Source organism: Ursus maritimus, unplaced genomic scaffold (genome assembly GCF_017311325.1).
Source record: "Ursus maritimus isolate PB19 unplaced genomic scaffold, ASM1731132v1 scaffold_19, whole genome shotgun sequence".
Taxonomy (NCBI): Eukaryota; Metazoa; Chordata; class Mammalia; order Carnivora; family Ursidae; genus Ursus; species Ursus maritimus.
In genome coordinates this window covers 42,715,184-42,737,155 of record NW_024424341.1, presented here as the reverse complement: position 1 = coordinate 42,737,155, position 21,972 = coordinate 42,715,184, and the positions used below count along the sequence as shown (strand labels likewise).

Here is a 21,972-nt window from a genome sequence, read left to right as displayed (position 1 = left end):
AAAGAGTGGTGAGGCTATCTTTGAGCATCCTGCTTTGCTGTGGCTGAGCAGGTCTGGTTCCTGATTTGCCTCCCTTTGTATGTGTGTGTCTGTGTTATCTGCCTCCCGACAAGTCGCACTCTAAGCTCCGTGGTCCTGGTTGGGCCAGGACCATCAAGTTGGTTTTGCTTCTGGTTTCCTGGGTATGCAGCTGGCTGTCAGGTCACAGACCTCCCTACCCTGTCCCCTGTGGAAGATACCTCAACTCCGGGGTTGCTGGTCATGGAAGCAGCCTTAGAACCTCATACATTCTTGTGTGTGGGAAGGATCTAGGCAGTGTTGCCCAAGTGTAGGTGCAGGGTAGTTGGTGGTCATGCTGCCCACAAGGTTGAGTGGCCAATTGGGAGGTGGGACAACTGGCAAAGCTCTCCTGAATACAGACTCACCTCATCACCTGTTTTCAGCCTGGCTCTCACTCTGCCTTCAATGTATCATTTAAGCTCAGGGCCCAAAGCCTCTCTTGGGAACTTCTTCCACTGTAGCCCCTTAATAACCTGTAGGGCTGTTTCCTTGGTCTGCCACACTTTTATCTGTTCCCCATCTTGCAGCAATGTGTGGAACATCACTAATGGCCTCTTCTGGATATTTCCCATTCTTACAAAACTGGGGGATTTTTAAACCGTAAGGTGGAATCTGGATCTTGTGTTAGTTCCTATTACCATTGTAACAAATTACTCCAAACTTAATGGCTTAGAACAATATACATTTATTCTCTTGTTCTAGAGGCCAGAAGTCTAAAAGGGATCTGTAGGCTCTTGGCAATTGGCCAGCTCCATCTTCCCATTGATTCCTCTTCTTTGGCATATATTATCTCTTCTCCCCTTCAGATGTCAATAAATGGTAACATTTTTCAAAGACAGAAAAAAAGGCAGGGGGAGGGGTCTGTAGGGCTGTGTTCCCTTTGGAAGGTCCAGGGGAGAATCTGTTTCCTTGCTTTATCCAGCTTCTGGAGGTGACCTGCATTTCTTGGCTCACGGTCCCCACCTCTGTCTTCACCGTGCATCACTCCAGCCTCTGCCTCCGACGTCCCATCTCCTGAGTTGACTCAGAGCCTCCTCCCTCCTTCACTTATAGGGACCTTTGTGATTACACTGAGCCCACCTGGATGATCCCAGATAATCTCCCCAAATCAAAATCCTTAACGTAATCACATCTCTGCAAAGTCCCTTTGTCATATTAAGATAACAGTCATAGGTTCTGGGGTTCAGGATGTGAACATCTCTTGGTGGAGGGCATTATTACAAACACCCGTGTTCAGTAACAACAGCCATCAGCCTTCAGTTTTCTGCCTTCTCATCTATCCTGACGCTTTTTGAAAACTGGACTATCTTTCAGCAAATCTGAGCAGTTCTGTCATTTTGCTTATAAACACGTGTATATTTCTAAAAGATACATAATTTTTAGAAAATAATGCCTTTATCACTACCTTTATCACACCCAATAAAATTAACAGTAATTCCTTATTATTCGCTAATATCCAGGCAGTGTTCAGTTTTTTCCACTTGTCCCCAGGATACCTTTTACGGTTGGTTTGTTCAAATGAGAATCCAAAAAAGGACCACACACTATGTGTGCTTCATATGCTGAAGAAACTAGGTCACTTGTCGTGTTGGTTTGTCTGATTTTGCTCTCTTGATGTCATTGGGTGAGTTCCTCTTCCCTTTGTCTCCTGTAAACTGATGATTGGACTGGAGGGCTCGGTAGATTCAGGTCCCAGATTTTGGGCAAGAGTACATCATTGGTGGTGCTGAGTCCTTCCTACTGTGTTGCATTAGTGGCACAGGATGTCTCGTGCTCCCGTTTTCGGATGATGTGCTGTATTAGGCTAACAATAGCTGCCTCTCCATTAGTCTTCATGTTATTTAGGCATGTTCCCTGTCTGCCTTTCATGTGTGATTTAGCGGTCGTCATTGATGATTGTCAACGTCCACTATTTGATGAAAGGTTGCAGAATTACTTCCTGATAATTTCAGTCCTTCAGTGTCTGTTAGATATAGTTCTTCTGTTCCTTTTTAAATTTGTGCACCGGGATTCCTTTAGGGTCTTGGGAGGGGTGGTTAGCTTGGTGGTTGACTTGTGGCTCAGTTCACCAGCTTGATAACTGCCAGGGCGTGGCTTTGAACCTTGTGAAGTGTAGGTGAACTTGGAAGCCATCAAGTAGATGCCACCCTCTGGGGAGATGAGGTAGTATGAGGGGAGCACAGCAGGAGCATCCTGGTCAGAAAGCCTGGCCTCCCAGCTGTTGCCCTGGGTGTGATTGCTCTGTGAGACGACACTGAGCTTATGATTTCAGCTCATTTAGGCTTTGTGCACGTCTCTGTCCAAATGTTACAGTTAAAAAGTTTGTTACGTGAAACATAAAAGCATCACCCATCAAGGAAACTGAGGCCTAGGCAGGTCTGTAGAAGAAAACCAAGGTATTGGCCCTGATGAGTCCAAGGTTAGGCATAGTTTCACTGAGAGAGGTTGTGCTCAGCAGTTTTATGTGCATTGTGGAGTAATGGAATCACTGCAGCAGAATCAGTTCTGTGTTTTAAGCCAAGCATCGTATGAAGGTGGAAGGGGAGCAGTTGAGACTGACAGTAAAAGTTGATACGCTGAAGACCCAGTCACAACAGCCGACCCTGATCAGAGATAACAAGCTCAGTTTGTGAGCCTTGACTAGCAGGAGCAGAAAGGCAGGCCATGGGAAAGGCAATGGTAGAGGCTCACAGGACACTCAGTGGAAATTCACGGACACAGAGGTAGATCAGAAAGCCAGTTTCCAGATGGAAAGGAGGACCTAGAAGCTGTCAGGGCCTGTGGGGATTCTAACATACTACCCATGATGGACAGCTCACTCCCGCTACCACCACAAGGGAGGGCATACTCCATTGTACCCTGGACTTGCCGAGATAACTGAAGCTCACGTTGATTTGCTTAAGAGCCCTGTGAGGGGGCGCCTGGGTGGCTCAGTCCTGGTATCAAGTCCTGTGTCAGGCTCCCTGCTAAGTGGGGAGTCTGCTTCTCTCTTTCCCCCTTCCTCCCCCCCACCCCCGCCCCATTCGTGCTCCTTCACTTGCACACGTGCATGCGCGCTCGCTCTCTCTCAAATAAATAAAATCTTAAAAAGAGAGCACTGTGAGGGATTTGTTCGTTGCAGAAGTCAAACTTAGGTTATAATTTATCTTCCTCTCTAGAGCATTCCTGCTTCTATTTTTCCTGAAAAGCTCAGTTGGAACATTTTAAAACTCAAGTGCTTTTTTTTTTTTTAGAAGATTTTATTTATCTGACAGAGAGCACAACCAGGGGCAGTAACAGAGGGAGAGGGAGAAGCAGACTCCCCTCTCGGGGAAGCCCGACGCAGGACTTGATCCCAGGATCCCGGGATTATGACCGGAGCTGAAGGCAGAGGCTTAACTGAGCCACCAGGTGCCCCAAAACTCAGGTGCTTTTTGACGGCGGCTGGAGCGGATTCCTTTTGGCCTGGGCTGCTCTGCTCAAACCTGTCTCACTCTTAGCTCCAGTCCTTGGGACAGAGAAGACCTGGGAATGGAATCCTCCCAGTAGTGGCCAGGAAGACGGCCTGTGAATATTTCGATCATCCATCCAGGTCCTAGACCCACATGCTGAGCAGACTCCAACCCAGTGCTTGTAGTCTGCTTTCTTCCTGGTCCTGGCCTTAAGTATCTTCATCTCCAGAGAAGAAGGCAGGCATTGCCCTGGTGGGAATCCCATCCGTACTGGCCAGTATTACTAGAATTGGGTAAGAGCCTTAGGAGAGACCTGCTCATCTTTGTTGTGGTTATTATGGGGCCACATACCTTAAGAGTACATTGCAAATACAGGGCCCTTGGGTGGCTCCCAGTGGGACCTAACCCAAATCAGTTATAGTACTGAATATATCTAGGACAGTTCCTCTGTATCCTGTCTCTTCCCCAGTGCAGTCAGCCTCACTGCATCCCCAGAGACCACAGGAGGGTGTGGCAGCAGGCTGAGGAGGAACGTCTGTACTCTTTTAGGAACCAGTGACCTTCAAGGATGTGGCTGTGGACTTCACCCAAGAGGAATGGGGACAGCTGGACCCTGTTCAGAGGACCCTCTACCGTGATGTGATGCTGGAGACCTATGGGCATCTGCTGTCTGTGGGTAAGGTGGAGCTGCCTGAGTAAATAAAGCTGTTTCCATTGCAATACCTTTTTTTTTTTTTAAGCTTTTATTTATTCATTTGACAGAGAGAGTGAGCACAAGCAGGGGTGGTGGCAGGCAGTGGGAGATGGAGAAGCAGAAGAAAGGGGCAGCAGAGAATATGAGAAGTATCAGGAGAGTAGATGGCTGAGCAGGGAGCCCAATGCGGGACTTGATCCCAGGACCCTGGGATCATGACCTGAGCCAAAGGCAGATGCTTAACTGATTGAGCCACCCAGGCGCCCTCATTGCAATACTTTCTGCTACTCTGTGTTTAAAAGCTCACAGGATGTAACTGTGGTAATGAATATTAACTAGGATTATTATTATTTCACAATGTATACAAATATTGAATCATGTATACCTGAAACTGATATTATGTAATATGTCAATTATTTCTCAATTTACAAAGAAATTAGCAATGCTTAACACCACCACCAACAACCGATAACACTCTTTGGTAAATCTTAAAAAAAAAAAAAAGACCTCATGGGTATCTCAGAAGGACTGAGATGATCTTGAGCCTGATGTTCAAGGACTAATTCCTAATGCCTATAAAGCATGAAGTGGGAGAGACTGTGTTTATTCTGCCCGAGTGAGAACTCGGGGAAGAATAGGCAAGGGCAGTTTACAAAGCTATGTTTTTCCTCCATGCATAGGGAATCAGATTGCCAAGCCGGAGGTCATCTCTCTGTTGGAGCAAGGAGAGGAGCCATGGTCAGTGGAACAAGCATATCCTCAAAGCACTTGTCCAGGTGAGAGCAGGCCCAAGGGGGAGCAAGGAACTTTCCTCCAAGCCCTCCTTTGTTTGGAAAGTGGGCTGAGGCCACGATGAGGTACCTTTCTCAGACGTTCACAGTTCCCTCCAAGGAGCTTTATCCCATGCATTGACTTACTTGCAGCTGTTGATTCAGAGCAAAGGTGGCCACCTTATTAGGAAGGTAACAGTTTTTATGCGCTGTAGTTTCCCTTCCTTGCCATCCGCTCTCCTGATAATTCTCATGTCCTCTGCTGCCCCTGTCTTGGTGATTTCTCATTCACTTACCTGCTTTTTAAGTTGCTCTCCTTTCCTTTATTGCCAAACTCGTAGCGAGGAGCCACAGACTCTTCTTCTTCTTCTTTTTTTTTAAAGGTTTTTATATAGGTAATCTAGTCACATGACTCAAAAAACCCAGAGCTACATAAAAGGAGTAAGCTGAAAAATCTCATTTACTTTTGCTGCTGTTATCTATATTATTCTTCTCACACCCCCTACACACACAGGGCACACACAAAGGTAACCACTTTTTTACTATAAAGTTCTGAGCTATTTTCTTAGTGGTTGCCCTGGGGATTATAATTAACATCTGAATTTATAACTCTGTAGTTTGGAATAATACCATTAATTTTAGAGTGTACAAAAACTTTTCTTCTGTATATCTCCATTCTCCCCCTTTTATGCTGTTATTGTCACAAATTACATGTATATATCATGTGTCCATCAACATAGACTTATAGTTATTGCTTTGTTTTTGTCTTTTAAATAAGATGGGAAAAAAGTTACAAACAAAAAATGCATTTGTAACGTCTTGTTATATTTACCTATGTAGTTACCTTTATTGGTGCCCTATATTTTGACTTACTGTCTAGTGTCCTTTCATTTCAACGTAAAGGACTCCTATTTCTTTTAGGGCAGGTTTGCTAGCCACAGACTCTCTCAGATGATGTTTATCTGGGAGTGCTTTCCTTTCCTCTTCATTTTGGAAGGAAGGTTTTGCCAGATACAGAATTCTTAGTTTACAGGGGTTTTTTTTTTCTAGTCTCCTTGGTTTTTGAAGAGGAATAAACTGTTAATCATAGGAGAATCCCTTGTATGTGAAGAGTTTCTTCTCTCTTCCTGCTTTCAGGATCCTCTCTTTGGCTTTTAATAGTTTAATTATGATGGGTGTTCTAGATTCCCAGGAATATATTAGAACTTTGCAAAGCCCTGTGAACCTCTTATTCCACAGCTTTTTAAGAATCTTTTTGGTTTTGTGTATTGTTTGCCTCAGCTATTTTCCGTCATCTCAGGCAGTAGCGACTTTTTTAATACATTGCCTGTTTAACAAATACCTGCTCCTTAGAGGCTTCTAGCCCCTGACAACCTTTCAAGGGAGGTCTTCCAGGAACCACCAAATAGGTCAAATAATGACTGTTCTTTGGGAATGAGGCTTTGGGAAACCTCCACCTTCATTCTGTTTCCTCTAGTACCAGAAATATGGACTGTAATTTTCCAAGGTTGCTACTGAGCTGGGGAGCCAGAGATGGGACTAGGGTAACTTACAATGCCACAAAGCTCACTGTTATAAAAATTCAGCTGTTTTTCTTGAATAAACTCTTCCCTTGGCTTCTTCAAGACTTTGGTTAATTTATAGAATTCTGAGGAAATTGATTCTGACAGTTTTTGCCAGTGTTGTTGCTCTTAGGGAATGGCGAAATTTCAGAGGCCCTTATTTTGCCATTTTTACTGACATCTTGCCCCAGATAATCAGTTTTAATAATTTCTGTTGTATTTTTCCAGTTTTTTAATGCAACTACAAGCATATAGGGATATGATTATTTTCACCTTTACAAAAGTAGATTATGTATCTTGGTGTTTTCAATTTAACAGTGTGCCGTAGCCTGCTCTTAAGTCCTGAAGGTGGATGTCTTCCCATCCATTCTAATGAACTGGGGTTTTTTTTGAGTCTCATCAGTTGCCCCCATTCAGATCCGAAACCTTCCATCAAGGGTTCATGAATTCTGGTAGCTTTCACTCTGCTATTCTTGGCGCCGACTATTCTGAGTTACTGTCCTGAGCCACCATCCTGAGCCCGGTGGTTCCACCACCTCCATCCTCACACTTCTACCATCTTGAAACCACCTCAAATATCTCCTTGATCTCAGTAAATCAGGAATCTCATCTCTTCCTTATAGATGATGTTTCCCCCTCTTCTTGATGCGTATCCCTGGCACCAGCCTTCTGTGAGTCCCCTAAGCTGGAAATTGAGAAGTCATCCTGACTTCCCACTCTTTCCTCTCTAAGAAGTAATCTCTCTTCTACCTCCTACGATTTGCTGCCTCTGCAGTGTCAGCCAGCTTCTACCAACATCACTCTCAGATTCCTTACAAAATTCCAGCTCAAGTTAATAAGTAAATTCTTTTTTTTTTTTTTTTAAGATTTTATTTATTTCTTCGACAGAGATAGAGACAGCCAGCGAGAGAGGGAACACAAGCAGGGGGAGTGGGAGAGGAAGAAGCAGGCTCATAGCGGAGGAGCCTGATGTGGGGCTCGATCCCATAACGCCGGGATCACGCCCTGAGCCGAAGGCAGACGCTTAACCGCTGTGCCACCCAGGCGCCCCTAATGAGTAAATTCTTATTAGTTACCTCAGATGTTATTTCTAGATTTATCTCCTTGAAATCTTCCATTATGAGGTCTCTGTCAGTAAATCTATAGTGATTAGAGTAGCTTTTTAAATAACTGACTAGATTTCAAGACTGTCCAATTTTTTCCTATTACTTTTCTCATTTTCTGACTAGCTCATGCCGTATAAGAGCAGGCTGTCTGTATTCAAATGAGGCTTGAAGACCAAGTTATGTCATTTCTCTTGTGTGAAACCTTCCTGGGTTGTTTCTGTTAGTGCTGATCTCCTTTTCCAGCCTCCCACCCACCCAGCTTCTACGTCTCTCCAGTCTCTCAATAATGCACTGTGTGTATTGTCCATAACTGTTTGGTATGTCCTCTCATCACAGAGATTCTAACTTTCAGGTTAGACTATACTTGTTGTTTTGTCTCTGGTTCTGGATGCTCAGGCCACAAGTGCAGAATATAAAGTTGGACAAGAATTGTTCATTTGGTCAGCTACCATTTCTTAAAGTTTCTTTTGGAAGAATTCAAAAGCTATATGATGATCATTCCCTAACTTCTAGGAGCTAAGCTTGAAATTGGTAATAAATGCCAGTTCCTGAGCAGAGTAGAGCCCCTTTTGTAATGGACTAGGATAGTAAAAGGAAGGAAATGGTGTATAGGGAAGAGAGAAGAAAAACCTAGAGAAAGAGGACAAGGGTCTAGGTTGTGTCAGGTGTCTGTGACTTTAGACCCTGTGGTAGGGTGAATAATGACAACCCCACCACTCCTACCCGCAAAAAGATGTCCACATTTTAAACTTATGAATATGGTACTTCGTATGGCAAAAGCGCTTCTCAGATGTGAGTACATTTGGAGATGGAGAGATTATCTTGTATTATCTGAGTGGGCCCATGGTAATCGTAAGGTCCTTGTAAGAGTGAGGCGGGAGTGTCAGAGACACAGAAAGAAGATGTGATGATGGAAACAGAAGATAGAATGATGGGCTTTGAAGATGGAGGAAGGAGCTGTAAGCCAAAGAATGCAGGCAGCGTCTAAAAGCAGGAAAAGGCAATGATGAGGATTCTCTCCTAGAGCTTTTAGAGGGAAGCTACCCTGATTTTAGCCCAGTAGAAGCCATTTTGGACTTTTGACTTCCAGAGCTGTAAAGTAATAAGGTTGTGTTATTTTAGGCTGCAACATGTGTGGTAATTCGTTATAGCAACAATAGGAAACTAATACAAACCCCTTCAGTTGGAGGACTGTTACCTCAGCAATGATGATGGGTGGCTTTCTTATATTGAATTTCCCAAACATTTCACCGGATTCACAATCTCCTGGAACCATTAGAAACAGCCTCTAAGGATAGCACAGAGTCAGCCTTTAAGTACAGATTATATCAGGCTATACCTCCCTTGTCTTCGTTGTAATATGTTGCCTTTCAAGTCCGTCTCTTGTGTCATTCCCCTACAAATGATTCTGTAGTTATTAGAAGAGTTGTAACTGTAGGAGTATCCTTAAAGCATGGTGATTTTTGAGCTGATGAATTTTGACTGAACTGAATAGGAAACAATATGATAGTTTATTATCATAGATAACATCCTTGCTTAAAACTTTTGTTGGTGGTACTTTCTCTTAACCCCACCCCCTCCTTTTGCGGGGGCAGGTGTCAAAATAAGGGAGGAGTCAGGATATTATAACACAGAAATGAATTAGGACACTTTAATCATTTAAACATTAGTTAAAGGCCTGGATACTTATTTATTTTTTAAGCAAGTTATTTCTTATTTTTTCAACATGATAGTATTCATTGTGTCCTTTGTCAGGGATCCCCCAGACTACCCTTAGGTTCAGTGATTCCCTAGAAGTACTCAGAGAACTCAAAAATCATTATATTCAGAGTAATGGTTTATTACAGTGAAAGGATACAAAGCAACATCAGCAAAGGGAAAAGGCCCATGAAGCACGTCCGGAGAAAACCAAGTGCAAGCTTTCAGTAGTCATTTTCCAGTGGAGTTGCAAAGGACACATTTACTTCCTTCAGCAGTGAGTTGTGACAACATGTCTGAAGTGTCATCTACTTGAGAAGCTTGCCTGAGCCTAGGAGTGCCGGGTGTTTGCTGGGGATTGAACATGTGGGTATAAAATGCCTGCATAACTGACAGCAGTCACTGAAGCTCCAGGTCCCCGGAAGGACAGCAGGTGTTCACCAAAAATGACATTTGTACAAACTATTTAGAGATATTGAGACGGTGTGCTCCAAGACCTCAAGCATGCAAAACACTCTTAGACCATTCTGAGATCTCAGTTCCTGGTAGTTGGCCAAAGGCTAGTCATGAAACAGGCCTCTGTGGGATTGTGTAGAGTGTGAACAACTCAGGCACGCAGTTAACTTTTTTTTTTTTTAAGTTTTTATTTATTAGAGAGAGACAGAGCTAGTGAGAGAGAGCAGGAGTGGGGATGAGAGGGAGAAGCAGGTTCCCCGCTGACCAGGGAGCCCAACGAGGGGCTCGATCCCAGAACCCTGAGATCATGACCTGAGGCAAAAGCAGGTGCTTCACCGACCTGGTCACCCAGGTGCCCCGTGCAGTTAACTCTTTACCACAAGGTCTTCCTTTCCATGGGAAAATACCCCTAAATGGCTTTTACTGGCATCTAGTACACACTCTGGTTAACATTCTTTTTTTTGTTTACTTTTTACTATTCTCTTCCCTATTACAGTCTTTCTTTGTGTGTTACCAATCTATTTGAAAATAAGTCCACGTTTGCCTTTTCAATTATATGGACAGTAAATCTCACGTTTTCCATTCTGTTTTTAGAAGTTTTTTCTCTGTGTTCTCATGGCTTTTTTTCTGATTATTTCAGAGTGGATGAGAAATCTTGAAAGCAAAGCATTGATCCCAACACAAAGCATTTTTGAGGAAGAACAATCCCATAGCGTGAAGTTGGAAAGATACATATGGGATGATCCTTGGTTCTCCAGGTTAGAAGTCTTGGGATGTAAAGACCAATTAGAAATGTATCACATGAACCAGAGTACAGCTATGAGGCAAATGGTCTTCATGCAAAAGCAAGTACTGTCTCAAAGAGGTTCTGAATTCTGTGGACTTGGAGCAGAGTATAGCCAGAACTTAAACTTTGTTCCATCGCAGAGAGTTTCTCAAATAGAACATTTCTATAAGCCTGATACAAATGGTGAAAGCTGGCGGTGTAACTCAGCCATAATGTATGCAGATAAGATTACCTGTGGAGATCACGGTTATGACAAAGCCTTCCACCAGTCCATACAACCTATTCAGCCTGAAAGGATGCAAACTGGAGATAATCTTCTTAGATGTACTGATGCTGTTAAATCTTTCAATCATATACTACATTTTGGTGATCATAAGGGAATGCATACAGGAGAAAGACTCTATGAATATAAGGAATGCCATCAAATCTTTAACCAGAGCCCATCATTTAATGAACATCCACGACTTCATATTGGAGAAAACCAGTATGATTACAAAGAATATGAGAATATCTTTTATTTCTCATCATTTATGGAACATCAAAAAATTGGTACTGTAGAGAAAGCGTATAAATACAATGAATGGGAGAAAGTCTTCGGGTATGACTCATTCCTTACTCAGCATACAAGCACTTACACCTCAGAGAAACCCTATGAATATAATGAATGTGGGACATCTTTCATCTGGAGCTCTTACCTTATCCAGCATAAGAAAACTCATACTGGAGAGAAACCCTATGAATGTGATAAATGTGGAAAAGTGTTTAGGAATCGCTCAGCCCTTACTAAACATGAACGGACTCACACTGGAATAAAGCCCTACGAATGTAATAAATGTGGAAAAGCCTTCAGCTGGAATTCTCATCTAATTGTACATAAAAGAATTCATACGGGAGAGAAACCTTATGTGTGTAATGAATGTGGGAAATCTTTCAACTGGAACTCCCATCTTATTGGACATCAGAGAACTCATACCGGAGAGAAACCTTTTGAATGTACTGAATGTGGGAAATCTTTTAGCTGGAGCTCCCATCTTATTGCCCATATGAGAATGCATACTGGAGAGAAGCCCTTTAAATGTGATGAATGTGAAAAAGCCTTCAGGGATTACTCAGCCCTTAGTAAACATGAAAGAACTCACTCTGGAGCAAAACCATATAAATGTACAGAATGTGGAAAATCCTTCAGCTGGAGCTCCCATCTTATTGCCCATCAGAGAACTCACACAGGAGAGAAACCCTATAACTGTCAGGAATGTGGCAAAGCATTCAGAGAACGCTCAGCCCTCACTAAACATGAAATAATTCATTCTGGAATCAAGCCTTATGAATGTAATAAATGTGGAAAATCCTGCAGCCAGATGGCTCACCTTGTTAGACATCAAAGGACTCATACTGGAGAAAAGCCCTATGAGTGTAATAAATGTGGAAAATCCTTCAGCCAGAGCTGTCACCTTGTTGCTCATCGGAGAATTCACACTGGTGAGAAACCCTATAAATGTAATCAGTGTGAAAGATCTTTTAACTGTAGCTCTCACCTTATTGCACACCGGAGAACTCATACTGGAGAGAAACCATATAGATGTAATGAATGTGGGAAAGCATTTAATGAGAGTTCTTCCCTCATTGTACATCTCAGAAACCATACTGGAGAAAAACCCTACAAATGTAATCATTGTGAGAAAGCTTTCTGTAAGAATTCTTCTCTTATAATTCATCAGAGAATGCATAGTGGAGAGAAACGCTTTATATGCAATGACTGTGGAAAAGCCTTTAGTGGTCACTCAGCCCTGCTTCAACATCAGAGGAATCATAGTGAAGAGAAACTGTGAATTGAATTGATAGATTTTTCTTTTATTGTACATTTGGTAATGCAGCGAAAAAGGAAAAAAAAAACCCTATAAATCAAGAGGGGAAATTTTTTAGTAAGAATTCAGGAAGACTTATTATTCAATAGAAAATAACTTCTTAGAAGAAACCTATGAATGAAAAGACTGGAAAAAGCTTTCAGCAGTTATGTAGCCTTTATTTAACGTCAGATAATTACAGTGATGAAAACTCCAAACTCCCCTAGTGGTCCACCAGGAATGCTACTTAAGGAACATGAATGTAGGGAATGAGACAACTTTTCGTAAGAGATCTCAACTATTTTTGGATCAAAGTGCATTGTTAAGGGGAAAAGCTCATTCTGGGAAAAGTTTTTCAACTTAAAATACACTGTTTTGCATCAAGCTGGAATGATGGATGGGAAGCTTTATAGTAACATCTTGTGCATAATTGTGGAAATACAGATTTTGCTGTTATAAAGGGAGGAGGTGGGTGCCCTTTAAGGAACAGAATATCAAATACTAAATCTGAATTTAAGAAAAAAAATGTGTTGAATGGGATATTTACTGTTGATCAAGATTAACCTTAGAAGAGATTAGTAAATGAGATTACTAATGATGGAAAGATTGTTACCTAGAAGTATGAGACTGATGTTGGAACAAGAGGTGACAGTTTATGTCCCAGTGTGTTAGTGTCCATAGTTTACTCATGATTGCATTGTTGGACAATTCATTTGTAATTTGTTTTAGGCAATCACTATAAGTTATAACTGTGGACACTGCATCAATATACATAATGTGAAGGAATGAAAAGGACACAAAATCGTACATACATAGCTATTATAACATCTAAAAAATGTATATGGGTAAAGACTGGAAGGACCCATGGAGAAATTAACCTGGTTAATTTAAGATTTTTTTAAAGTTTTACAAACACAGCACTTACCACGTGCTAGGCTTTGTTTTAAATGCTTTTGAAATATTAACTTGTTCAGTCTCCTTAATTCTATGAGATAGGTACCATTATTATCCCAGTTTTATAAATGGAGAAACGGGCAGAGATGTTGAGAAACCTACCTAAGGACACACAGCTATTAAGAAATGGAACTGAGATTGTTTGGCTCCAGAGTCATGTTTTTAACTATATGTTATGCTGCCTCTCCAGTGATTTTTTTTCCCCTAATTTTTTTCTTTTGTTCAGTTTTCCAATGTAGATATTTAATAATAAAAATCCAGAAATTCCAAAACAATGAGAAATAAAGTTACCTGGCTCTCTGTCCTGAATGATTTCTGGCAACATGAGAGCTAAACTCCCTTTGGAATATGAAATCTGAATTGGACATTCAGAATCACTGCATTTTCTGGGACCTGGGTTCCCTAGGATTTCACTACCCACAACCCTGAGGATTACAGCACAACAATGGCTGGAAGACTCACTGGAGGTTTGGGCAATGCTGAGGAATGCCCCTTGATGTGTTTAGAATGGCCCTTATGGGACAGAGCAAGAGACACTGCTGCACATGGGAGCACTATTTCTCAAGGTCTCCCTCAAATTCAGTTTGTGCTTTCTTCTCTAGCTGAGAAGATTGCTTGATAGTAGGGGGGCTTCAAAGGGAAGGGAGCTCACCAATTCATCAGAGTGAACAAGTCTCTCTGCTCCTAGTGAAAGGGAGGCAAGATGGATAAGAGGATTTAGGTGACTTCTCTCCAATGCATAAATATTTCCTGTATTTCCCTAAAGAAGGGCTATAATTAGAGGCCAACAATTCTTGGATATGTTTCAAGGGTATTGGTTAGAAATCTAGGGTACAAAAGGTTCATCTAGTTCTTGCAGGGCCCATGACTTCCCATTGGTTGAGAAGGTGGTCTACTGGTGTGGGGAGGCTGAGTTCACCATCTGACTCCTGTAGCTGGAACTCACATAGGTGTGTAACATCTGATTCCTTACCTTTCAGGGCTTAATGCATAGTGGCCACCCAATAAATGTTGCAGGAGTAAATAAACTGAACGGATTTCTCATGTGATTTGTGCAAAGACCTTTAGAGAGAATAGAATTAGCAACATCTCTGTAAGAGAAAGCGGTATGTATCAAGTCATATTGTCACTATATGGATATAGTATTCTAATAGCCGATGTAATACACTTTGAGCAAATCCAGTTTCTCTGATTTAGGGACTCTAAAGGATCTCATAATTCATACACAAGATTATACAAGCATCCTGACAAATTTTTCTTTATTACCCAGTTTAAGATCCTTTAAAACAAATTTCTAAAAGTGCCTCTTGTGGCCCAGCCCACCTCACAAGTCAAGAGAAAGTCCCAGACTTCTGCTTCCTCCTGGAAGGATCCCCCACATTCCTACCACCTGTCATACAGCCTTATGTGCACAGTGTGCCTTGGATGTTCAGGACTCCCAGGCCCCCTCACGTCCCTTATTCTAACCCATATATGGCTCAGTTCATTGCCCTTCGGGCCCCATCTTCAACTCCTCACCAACTCTGGAACCTTCTGGACCCAGGTGGAACTCTTACTCGGCCATGAGCTCTCCCTTTTCACCTCCTGCTGTGATTGAAGCTTGCGTCTCCTATGCACAGTGTCTCTTATGATGGCTCCAGGGGTGGCTCCTTTCCCTTCCACTTCTCTCATTTGCTGCTTCTGGATCGTTCCTCCCTTCTCTCTAAGACTTACCTTTGACTCTTGGGACGTGAGACCATCACTCCTGCTTCCCTTCATTGCAGTCATCTAATGGGTCACTCATCCACATATTAACAATTTCAGCACCTGCCTTACTGCATCTAGAACCACTTCCATCATAATACTTCCTGTATTATCCATCATCCATCTCAATGGTCTTCTCAAGTGCTGACCTCAGTTCTTTGACCCCTCTGCTCATGGTTTTGTTAACCACTAGGACTATTCCATTACTAGTGACTGGAACACCTCCACCTTCTGTTTCTTAAGCTGGTTGGCTATTTAGTATCAAGCTTCCAGCAATCCCCTGACTTAACCTTGCCTCATGCTCACTGCCAGCAGATGACTTTGCCCCCTATTTCCCTGAGAGAACAAGCAATCAGCAGAAGCGTGCCATAACATCTACCTACCTTCCACAGTGTCCATGCTCTCCCACAGGTACCTATATACAAACTGACTGGGTTGGCTCCAGAGCCTGTCTCCGTACTAGTCAAGGGAATTGCTCCAGCAAAGTTTCCCCTATCTCATGTATCATCAGGTTTTCCCTATGTACTGAATTATTCCCACCAACATGCAAACATGCTTTAAAAAAAAAAAAGGAAAACCTCTCAATACCACATTCCCTTCTAGCTCCTGCATAATTTCTGTGTTTTGTTGTGGAAAGCAAAATTTTTCAAGAGTCTCTACTTTCCATTCTTTCTCGAACCCTCTCCAAAGCTACCTCACTGCCAGATGACCTCCACATTGCTAAACCTAGTGGTCAATTCTGTTTTTTCTCCCTTGAAATAGTAGCATTATCAATAATGGATCATTTCCTCCTTAAAACATGTTTTTCAGCAGGCTTTCCAGAGTTCCCTCCTGATTCTGGCCTTCATTTCAGGCCCCCTTGGCTGTTTTCTCTCCACTTCCCTTACCTCTTATTGTCAGGGTGCCCTGTTTTCTACCGGTTTACACCTCTGATGGTCTCATCCAGTCTTGAGGCTTCAAACACCACTGGTATGCTGAGGACTTTATTTTGGGGGCTGCAATTTGATGAGTGTTGAAAATGTATACACCCTTGTAACCACTACTACAATCAAAACAGAGTGTTTTCACTTTTCCAGAAAGTTCCTTCATGTCTCTACAGTTCATCTCCACCCATCCTCCCTCCCCCAAGCCCTCGGCAACCACCTATCTGCTCTGTCACTACATATTAGAATTGTCTTTTAGACTTTCACATAAATGGAATCACACCGTAGTCTATTCATATACTTACCTTTGTGTCTGGATTTTTTTGCTCAACAAAAGGGTTTTTTTTTTTTTTTGGAGGCTCACCCATGTTGTAGCATATATCGGTAGTTTACTCCTTTTTTTTTTTTTTTTGCTGAATAGCATTCCATTATGTGGGTGTGCTACCATTACTTATCCTATTCACCTGTTGATGAACGTTAAGTTGTCTCCAGGTCTTGGCTATTGTAAATATAGCTGCTATAGACATTCTTCTACAACGCTTTTGTTTATGCAAGTTTTCATTTATCTTGGGTAAAAACCTAGGAGTGGAAGAGCTGAGTTTTGTGTTAAGTATATGTTTAACTTAATAAGAAACTGTCTGAGACTTTTAATCTGATGTCTTGAATGTTTAACATTCTGGGAAATTTATGTCTTTTTATCATATCCATTTTTTAAATTTTTATTTATTTTTATTTTTTTTGTTTTTATATACTTCTTAAAAGATTTATTTATTTATGTATTTGACAGAGAGAGAGGCAGCCAGAGAGGGCACACAAGCAGGGGGAGTGAGAGAGGGAGAAGCAGGCTTCCTGCTGAGCAGGGAGCCCCAAGTGGGGCTTGATCCCAGGACCCTGGGATCATGACCTAAGGCAGACGCTTAATGACTGAGCCACTCAGTCGCCCCATGATATCCATTTTTTTTTAAAAGAACGAGAACATTTTTGCACAAGGAGGGTATTAACATAGGGAGAAGAAAATAGGGATTGCGAAGAGCATCACAAGAGATGAGAGGTCAGTTTTTAAAAGCCTATGATATGCTTAAATCTGAGACCAATGAATAAAGCCTTACTTTTGTTTCAGTGACGAATGGTAACAGAAATGAAAGAAGCAGAATGATGATCGTGAGGCTTGCACAAGGATTGGTAAATACAGAGAACAACAAGGAATGATCCAGGCCAGTCTACCACATTCAGGCTCTTTCTGCCTGGATTTCTGTTAAACTTCCTTGATTCAGACCTTTCTGGAGCACCTGGGTGGCTCAGTTGGTCAAGCATTTGCATTTGGCTCAGGTCATAATCTCAGGGTCCTGAGATTGAGCCCCATGTTGGACTCCCCGCTCAGTGGTTAAGTCTGCTTCTCTCTTCCCGTTTGTGCTTTTTCTCTTGTTCTTTGTCTCTCAAAGAAATATAATTTAAAAAATATGGGGTGCCTGGGAGGGTCAGTTGATTAAGCATCGAGCCCCTCATCAGCGGGGAGTCGTCTTCTCCTTTTGCCTCTTATCCCGCTCCTGCTCTCTCTCTCAAATAAATAAAAAATCTTTTAAAAAATCTTATTTAAAAAAAGACTCTTCTACCACATAGCGCACAGTGGGCTTTGTTTTTCTGGACTTACACTGTTCTTTTTATACATCTTTTATATGTCCTTGACGGTTATATAGAGGCACAGTCATTTATACCCACTCATGTCACTAATCCACCAGGTGCTCTGCTCACCAGCTCTAGGCCACTTCTTTGGAAAGCAATCAAGTATTCCCAGACAAATCCATCTTCTGATTCTATGCCTCTGTATTTCCTTTCTAAGCTTTTAATATTTCTTTATTTCTCTCTTTTTTATTTTCCTTGTTTACCAGGGAGTAACTGCCCCCCTTCTCATTTATGACTAAAAGAAGAAAGAACTAGGAGGCAATAAAGAATCCCACAGATTGTAAAATTTGACAAATGTTTTAGTTCTTTCCAAGGTCAAATCCTATGTTTCTGATTTTATCTTGAGTAATCTTGCATATACATGGTGTTATGTCTCTAGTAAAAACAAGGTAAACCCTGATAGTAATTGTAATAGTTATTATTAGCATAGACCAATATACAAATATGAAATTTTGTAATATGTAATAGTACAGTAAAAGAATTTTGAGTGACATATTCTTGGACATGTGCTAAACACTTATGGAAATTTATGTCTTTATTTTTTAATATTTTATCCTTTTGATTTAAAATGTTCCTCATTTAGGACTCCTGTTATTCAGATGTTAGCATGCTTATGTCTGTTGTCCATTTCCTTAGCCTTTCTTTTATGTTCTCTACTTTTCCTTCCTTTTTTCAGGACATTTCCTCAGTTTGCTCTTCCAGTTTGCTAATTTCTTTATCAGCTGTCCATTTTGCTATTTATTTCCTCTACATGTCTTCATTTCAACAATTGTTTTACATACTTAATATTTGGTTCTTTTTTATGTGTTAATATTCTCATTTCCTATTGCTAATGCCATGCCTTATCTCTTTAAATGTATTTAATAGACTAATTTAAAATTTTGGTCCATCTGTTCTAATATATCTGCTTCTCATGGAATCTGTAATGCAGTGTGTGTTTTCTCTTGGAATTGTTATGCTCAGAAAATTGCTTATTACTTTGGCCAGTAAGTGTATTTCTTTGGGGGTCATTGGTTATTCCATCAGTTGTTCTGTGTACATGTGACGGGATCAGACTGGTCCCTATAAATAGTTCAGGGGTGGGGGGAATGGATCCTGGGAGCAGAGGTTGAGGCATCAGAAAGCTAGTCAACGTTTCCTTACCTCACAAGATAACTCTTTGGAATGTGATTCGCTATCCCCAAGCTTTGAGGAGGCAGGGTGGAGAAGCACTTGCCCGAGGTAATGTGGTCTTTGCCTGTTTCTCAGCTACTCATAAGCACATGCTACTGCTTTGCCTTGATTCTACTCCTCAGAGAGCCTGCCAGAGGTTAGGTTTACTGCAGCTGTGGGCACAGGCACTGTTCCAAGGCAAAGGCAGGGAAAAAGCAAGAGCAAACTCCAGGAGTTCCTTTTGTTTTATTCTCACAGCTCAGCTATCTGTCTCCTGCTCTAGCCACCCAGCCCAGCATACTAGTTCAAATCAGGTATCAGTCCGGGTCTTTCTAGCAGTTTGATATCTCTGATCTTTTGCCTCTTAAGTTATTCCTGGGTTTATCTCAGGTAGGTGCCTGTGGGGCATGTAGGGACTAGAATTGGAATCTCAGTTGTGAATCTTTGAATGGATTGTCTCAACATGAGGTCTGTGGAAAGATACTGGAGACCACGTCCCATTATACCTTCTGTTATTCTCTCAACTTCTCCATAGGAGCAGCACACAGCACAGCACAGGCAAGTCCAAGGCCAAGATGTTCTGTTTAAAATGGCAGAGCCCCCCCCCATTCTTGATTTCCTTACCCTGCTCTACTCTTCTAGTCTAAATATTCATAACATCTGTCAAGTTCAAGCACGCTGTAAAACCAACTTGTTATGTTTCTTTTTATTGCCTGTATCACTCGTAACAAGATACAAACTCCAATAGGTCATGGTTTTTCACTTGTTCAGTGTTCAATACCCAGGACCTGGAACAGTGTCTGGCACACAGCAAGTTCTCAACAAATGTCTGTTGAATGAAAGGCCAAACCAGCATTACGGTTCTTTCCAAACTCAACTCTCTAAACACCCTCCCATGTTATTATGACAATAAGAGCGTCCTAACAGAGTCCAGGGAAGACAACCCAGGCCAAAGGGAAGAACTTGGGGGTGTGGACTTATTAGAGCATATAGAGGGAATAATGGGTGAGATTGAGTTGGATTTTGAGTAACTGGAAGAATAAACCTCACTGCTTAAGAACTTCCTGGGTACTGTACTTGCCCTGGTCTATTTACTGGATGTTATAATTGTCCAGTGTACTAGTAAACCAGCTGGACTGGGAGGCTGTGAGCTTATTCCTTTGGAACTTTGTGAAAACGGGCAGGGACTGCCATGTGGCTCAATGGATTTTCCAGTGCTTTAGCACTGTCAGGGAGTACAAAGACCCCAGAGGGCAGGGAGGAGATTTTCACATGCATTATATGTAAATGTATGTAAGCAAGTCTTTTAAGGTCATGATATAAATAGCCCAGTTACAAACGCCCTAACTCTGGACATCCTTATTTCCAATACATTGATACCCAAAACCATGTGTGAAAGCCGTGTTTCTGTATTGGAAGGATATTCTAGGGGCTTTGGGAACCCCCAAGCAGCTTTAAAGGAAGGAGAGAATGATTTTGTATTTACAAAGCCCCCTCTGGGTACTGTGTGGGGGTAACGGACTAATGGAGACAACAGTATGACAGGAAGGCAAGCGTGAGGGCTGCGGTGGCTCCAACCAACGTGGGCAGAGGCTGTGGAGAGAAGCGATGAAATACTTCCACCTGCGTATTCACACAAGGACCTCAAAGCGCGATAAACACAAACCAACCACATCGTGGTGAAAGTACTGAAGGCCAAGAGAAGCTCAAAAGCAGCCAAAGATCGCGGTCATGGCCAAGAAGCTTGGATCCGATTTATATTACTGGCAATAATAATTTGAACTCTCAACCTTACGCAAACCGCCAAGGCAACCGGAGGACAACAGGAGTAGGGAGAAGCCGCAGGGGACCCTATCCTTGTAAGTAGGGCCTGGGTGAGCTTCGCGCATGCTGGTTGGTTCAGCCTCCAGGCATGGCACCGAGTAGGCAGATGGTGGAGCTGAAGACCGAGAGAGCTCCAGAGGGACAACCCGACAGACTGCACGCGCGTTCCCCTCACACCCGGAGCCGGCAGCTGAACAGTCGGCGGGGTCGCTTGGCCGCTGGAGCAGAACCTCCTGGCCTGACCTGCAGCAACCGCTTTACGGCCGGGTCTCCTGCAGACCCCGCTCCAGCCTCCTCGCGGCTCCCGGAACCGCCCCTGCCTTTCCCGCCTAGACGTTGCGCTCTCTCGACCCGTCGCCCTCCTCTGCCACGAGAGGGATTCGGGCGCCGACCCCCGACTCCCAGTTCACTTTGGGACAGGGCGCGGGGCGCAGGTGCCCAGAAGGCGCCTGGCAACAAGGGTATCCCTGGTGCCGCCGTCTGCTCCCACAGGAGCAGAGTGGGCGCTGCCCGCGGCCGCAGATTTTTGGTTACCTAGGAGACACGGCGGGGCCGCGCGGCCTTCTGGGACTTGTAGTCCACCAGGTCAGGCTCTGGAGGCTCGAACTACAACGCCCGGAAGGCACAGCGCCCTGCTCCGCCCCTGAAGTGCGCGGTGAACTCCCAGGGCTGCAGGAGTTATAACCTGGTGGCGTGAAAAGGTCTCTGGCTGTTGGGCCGCGCTCAAAACTGCCAGATGGGGCCCTCGACATCCCTGCGAGGACTAGCCGGGGGGCGGTTTGCAAATATTGGAACAACAGGTGTGTTTATATACCAGCCGCAGATGGGGTATGTAAAGGGGGAATTCCGTTTTTGAAAATTGCGTTTTAATGTTGAGGGGAAAATGAAAAGAACTGAAACCTATGGCAATAAATTTACATATATTGTCGAGAGGTATTAATGAAAATGTGAATGATTAAGAGATACAAGTGCTTCTTGCATGAGTAGATCCAGTATTGTAGAAATGTGAGTTTTCACTAAATCTGCAAACTTAAGAACATCCAAACTAATTATCCAAAATAATAGCTTTTAAAAAGGAATGAGTTATCAAGCCATGGAAAAACATGGAAGAACCTCAAATACATATTACTAAGTGAAAGAAGCCGATCTGAAAAGGCTTCATGCTATATGATTCCAACTATATGACATTTTGGAAAAGGCAAAATTATGGAAACAGTAAAGATTGGTGATTGCCAGGAAGAGGTTGGAGGGAGAGATGAATAGGTGGTGGAGTATAAAGGATTTT

At 42.7% G+C, this 21,972-nt stretch overlaps 1 protein-coding gene across 2 annotated transcripts in view; it reads left to right on the top strand.

The window, feature by feature from the left end:
* ZNF606 (zinc finger protein 606) overlaps positions 1-14,395 on the top strand; it is a 22,407-nt gene extending 8,012 nt beyond the window's left edge. The window contains exons 5-7 of one of the 2 annotated variants that reach the window (XM_008706491.2): positions 4,041-4,167; positions 4,866-4,961; positions 10,418-14,395. In XM_008706491.2, the coding sequence (XP_008704713.1) occupies positions 4,041-4,167; positions 4,866-4,961; positions 10,418-12,393 (2,199 nt within the window). In that variant the 3' untranslated portion in view covers positions 12,394-14,395. The remainder of the gene's footprint in view (positions 1-4,040; positions 4,168-4,865; positions 4,962-10,417) is intronic. The other variant, XM_040632749.1, reaches the window with a different exon arrangement.
* The last annotated feature ends 7,577 nt before the right edge of the window (positions 14,396-21,972 follow it).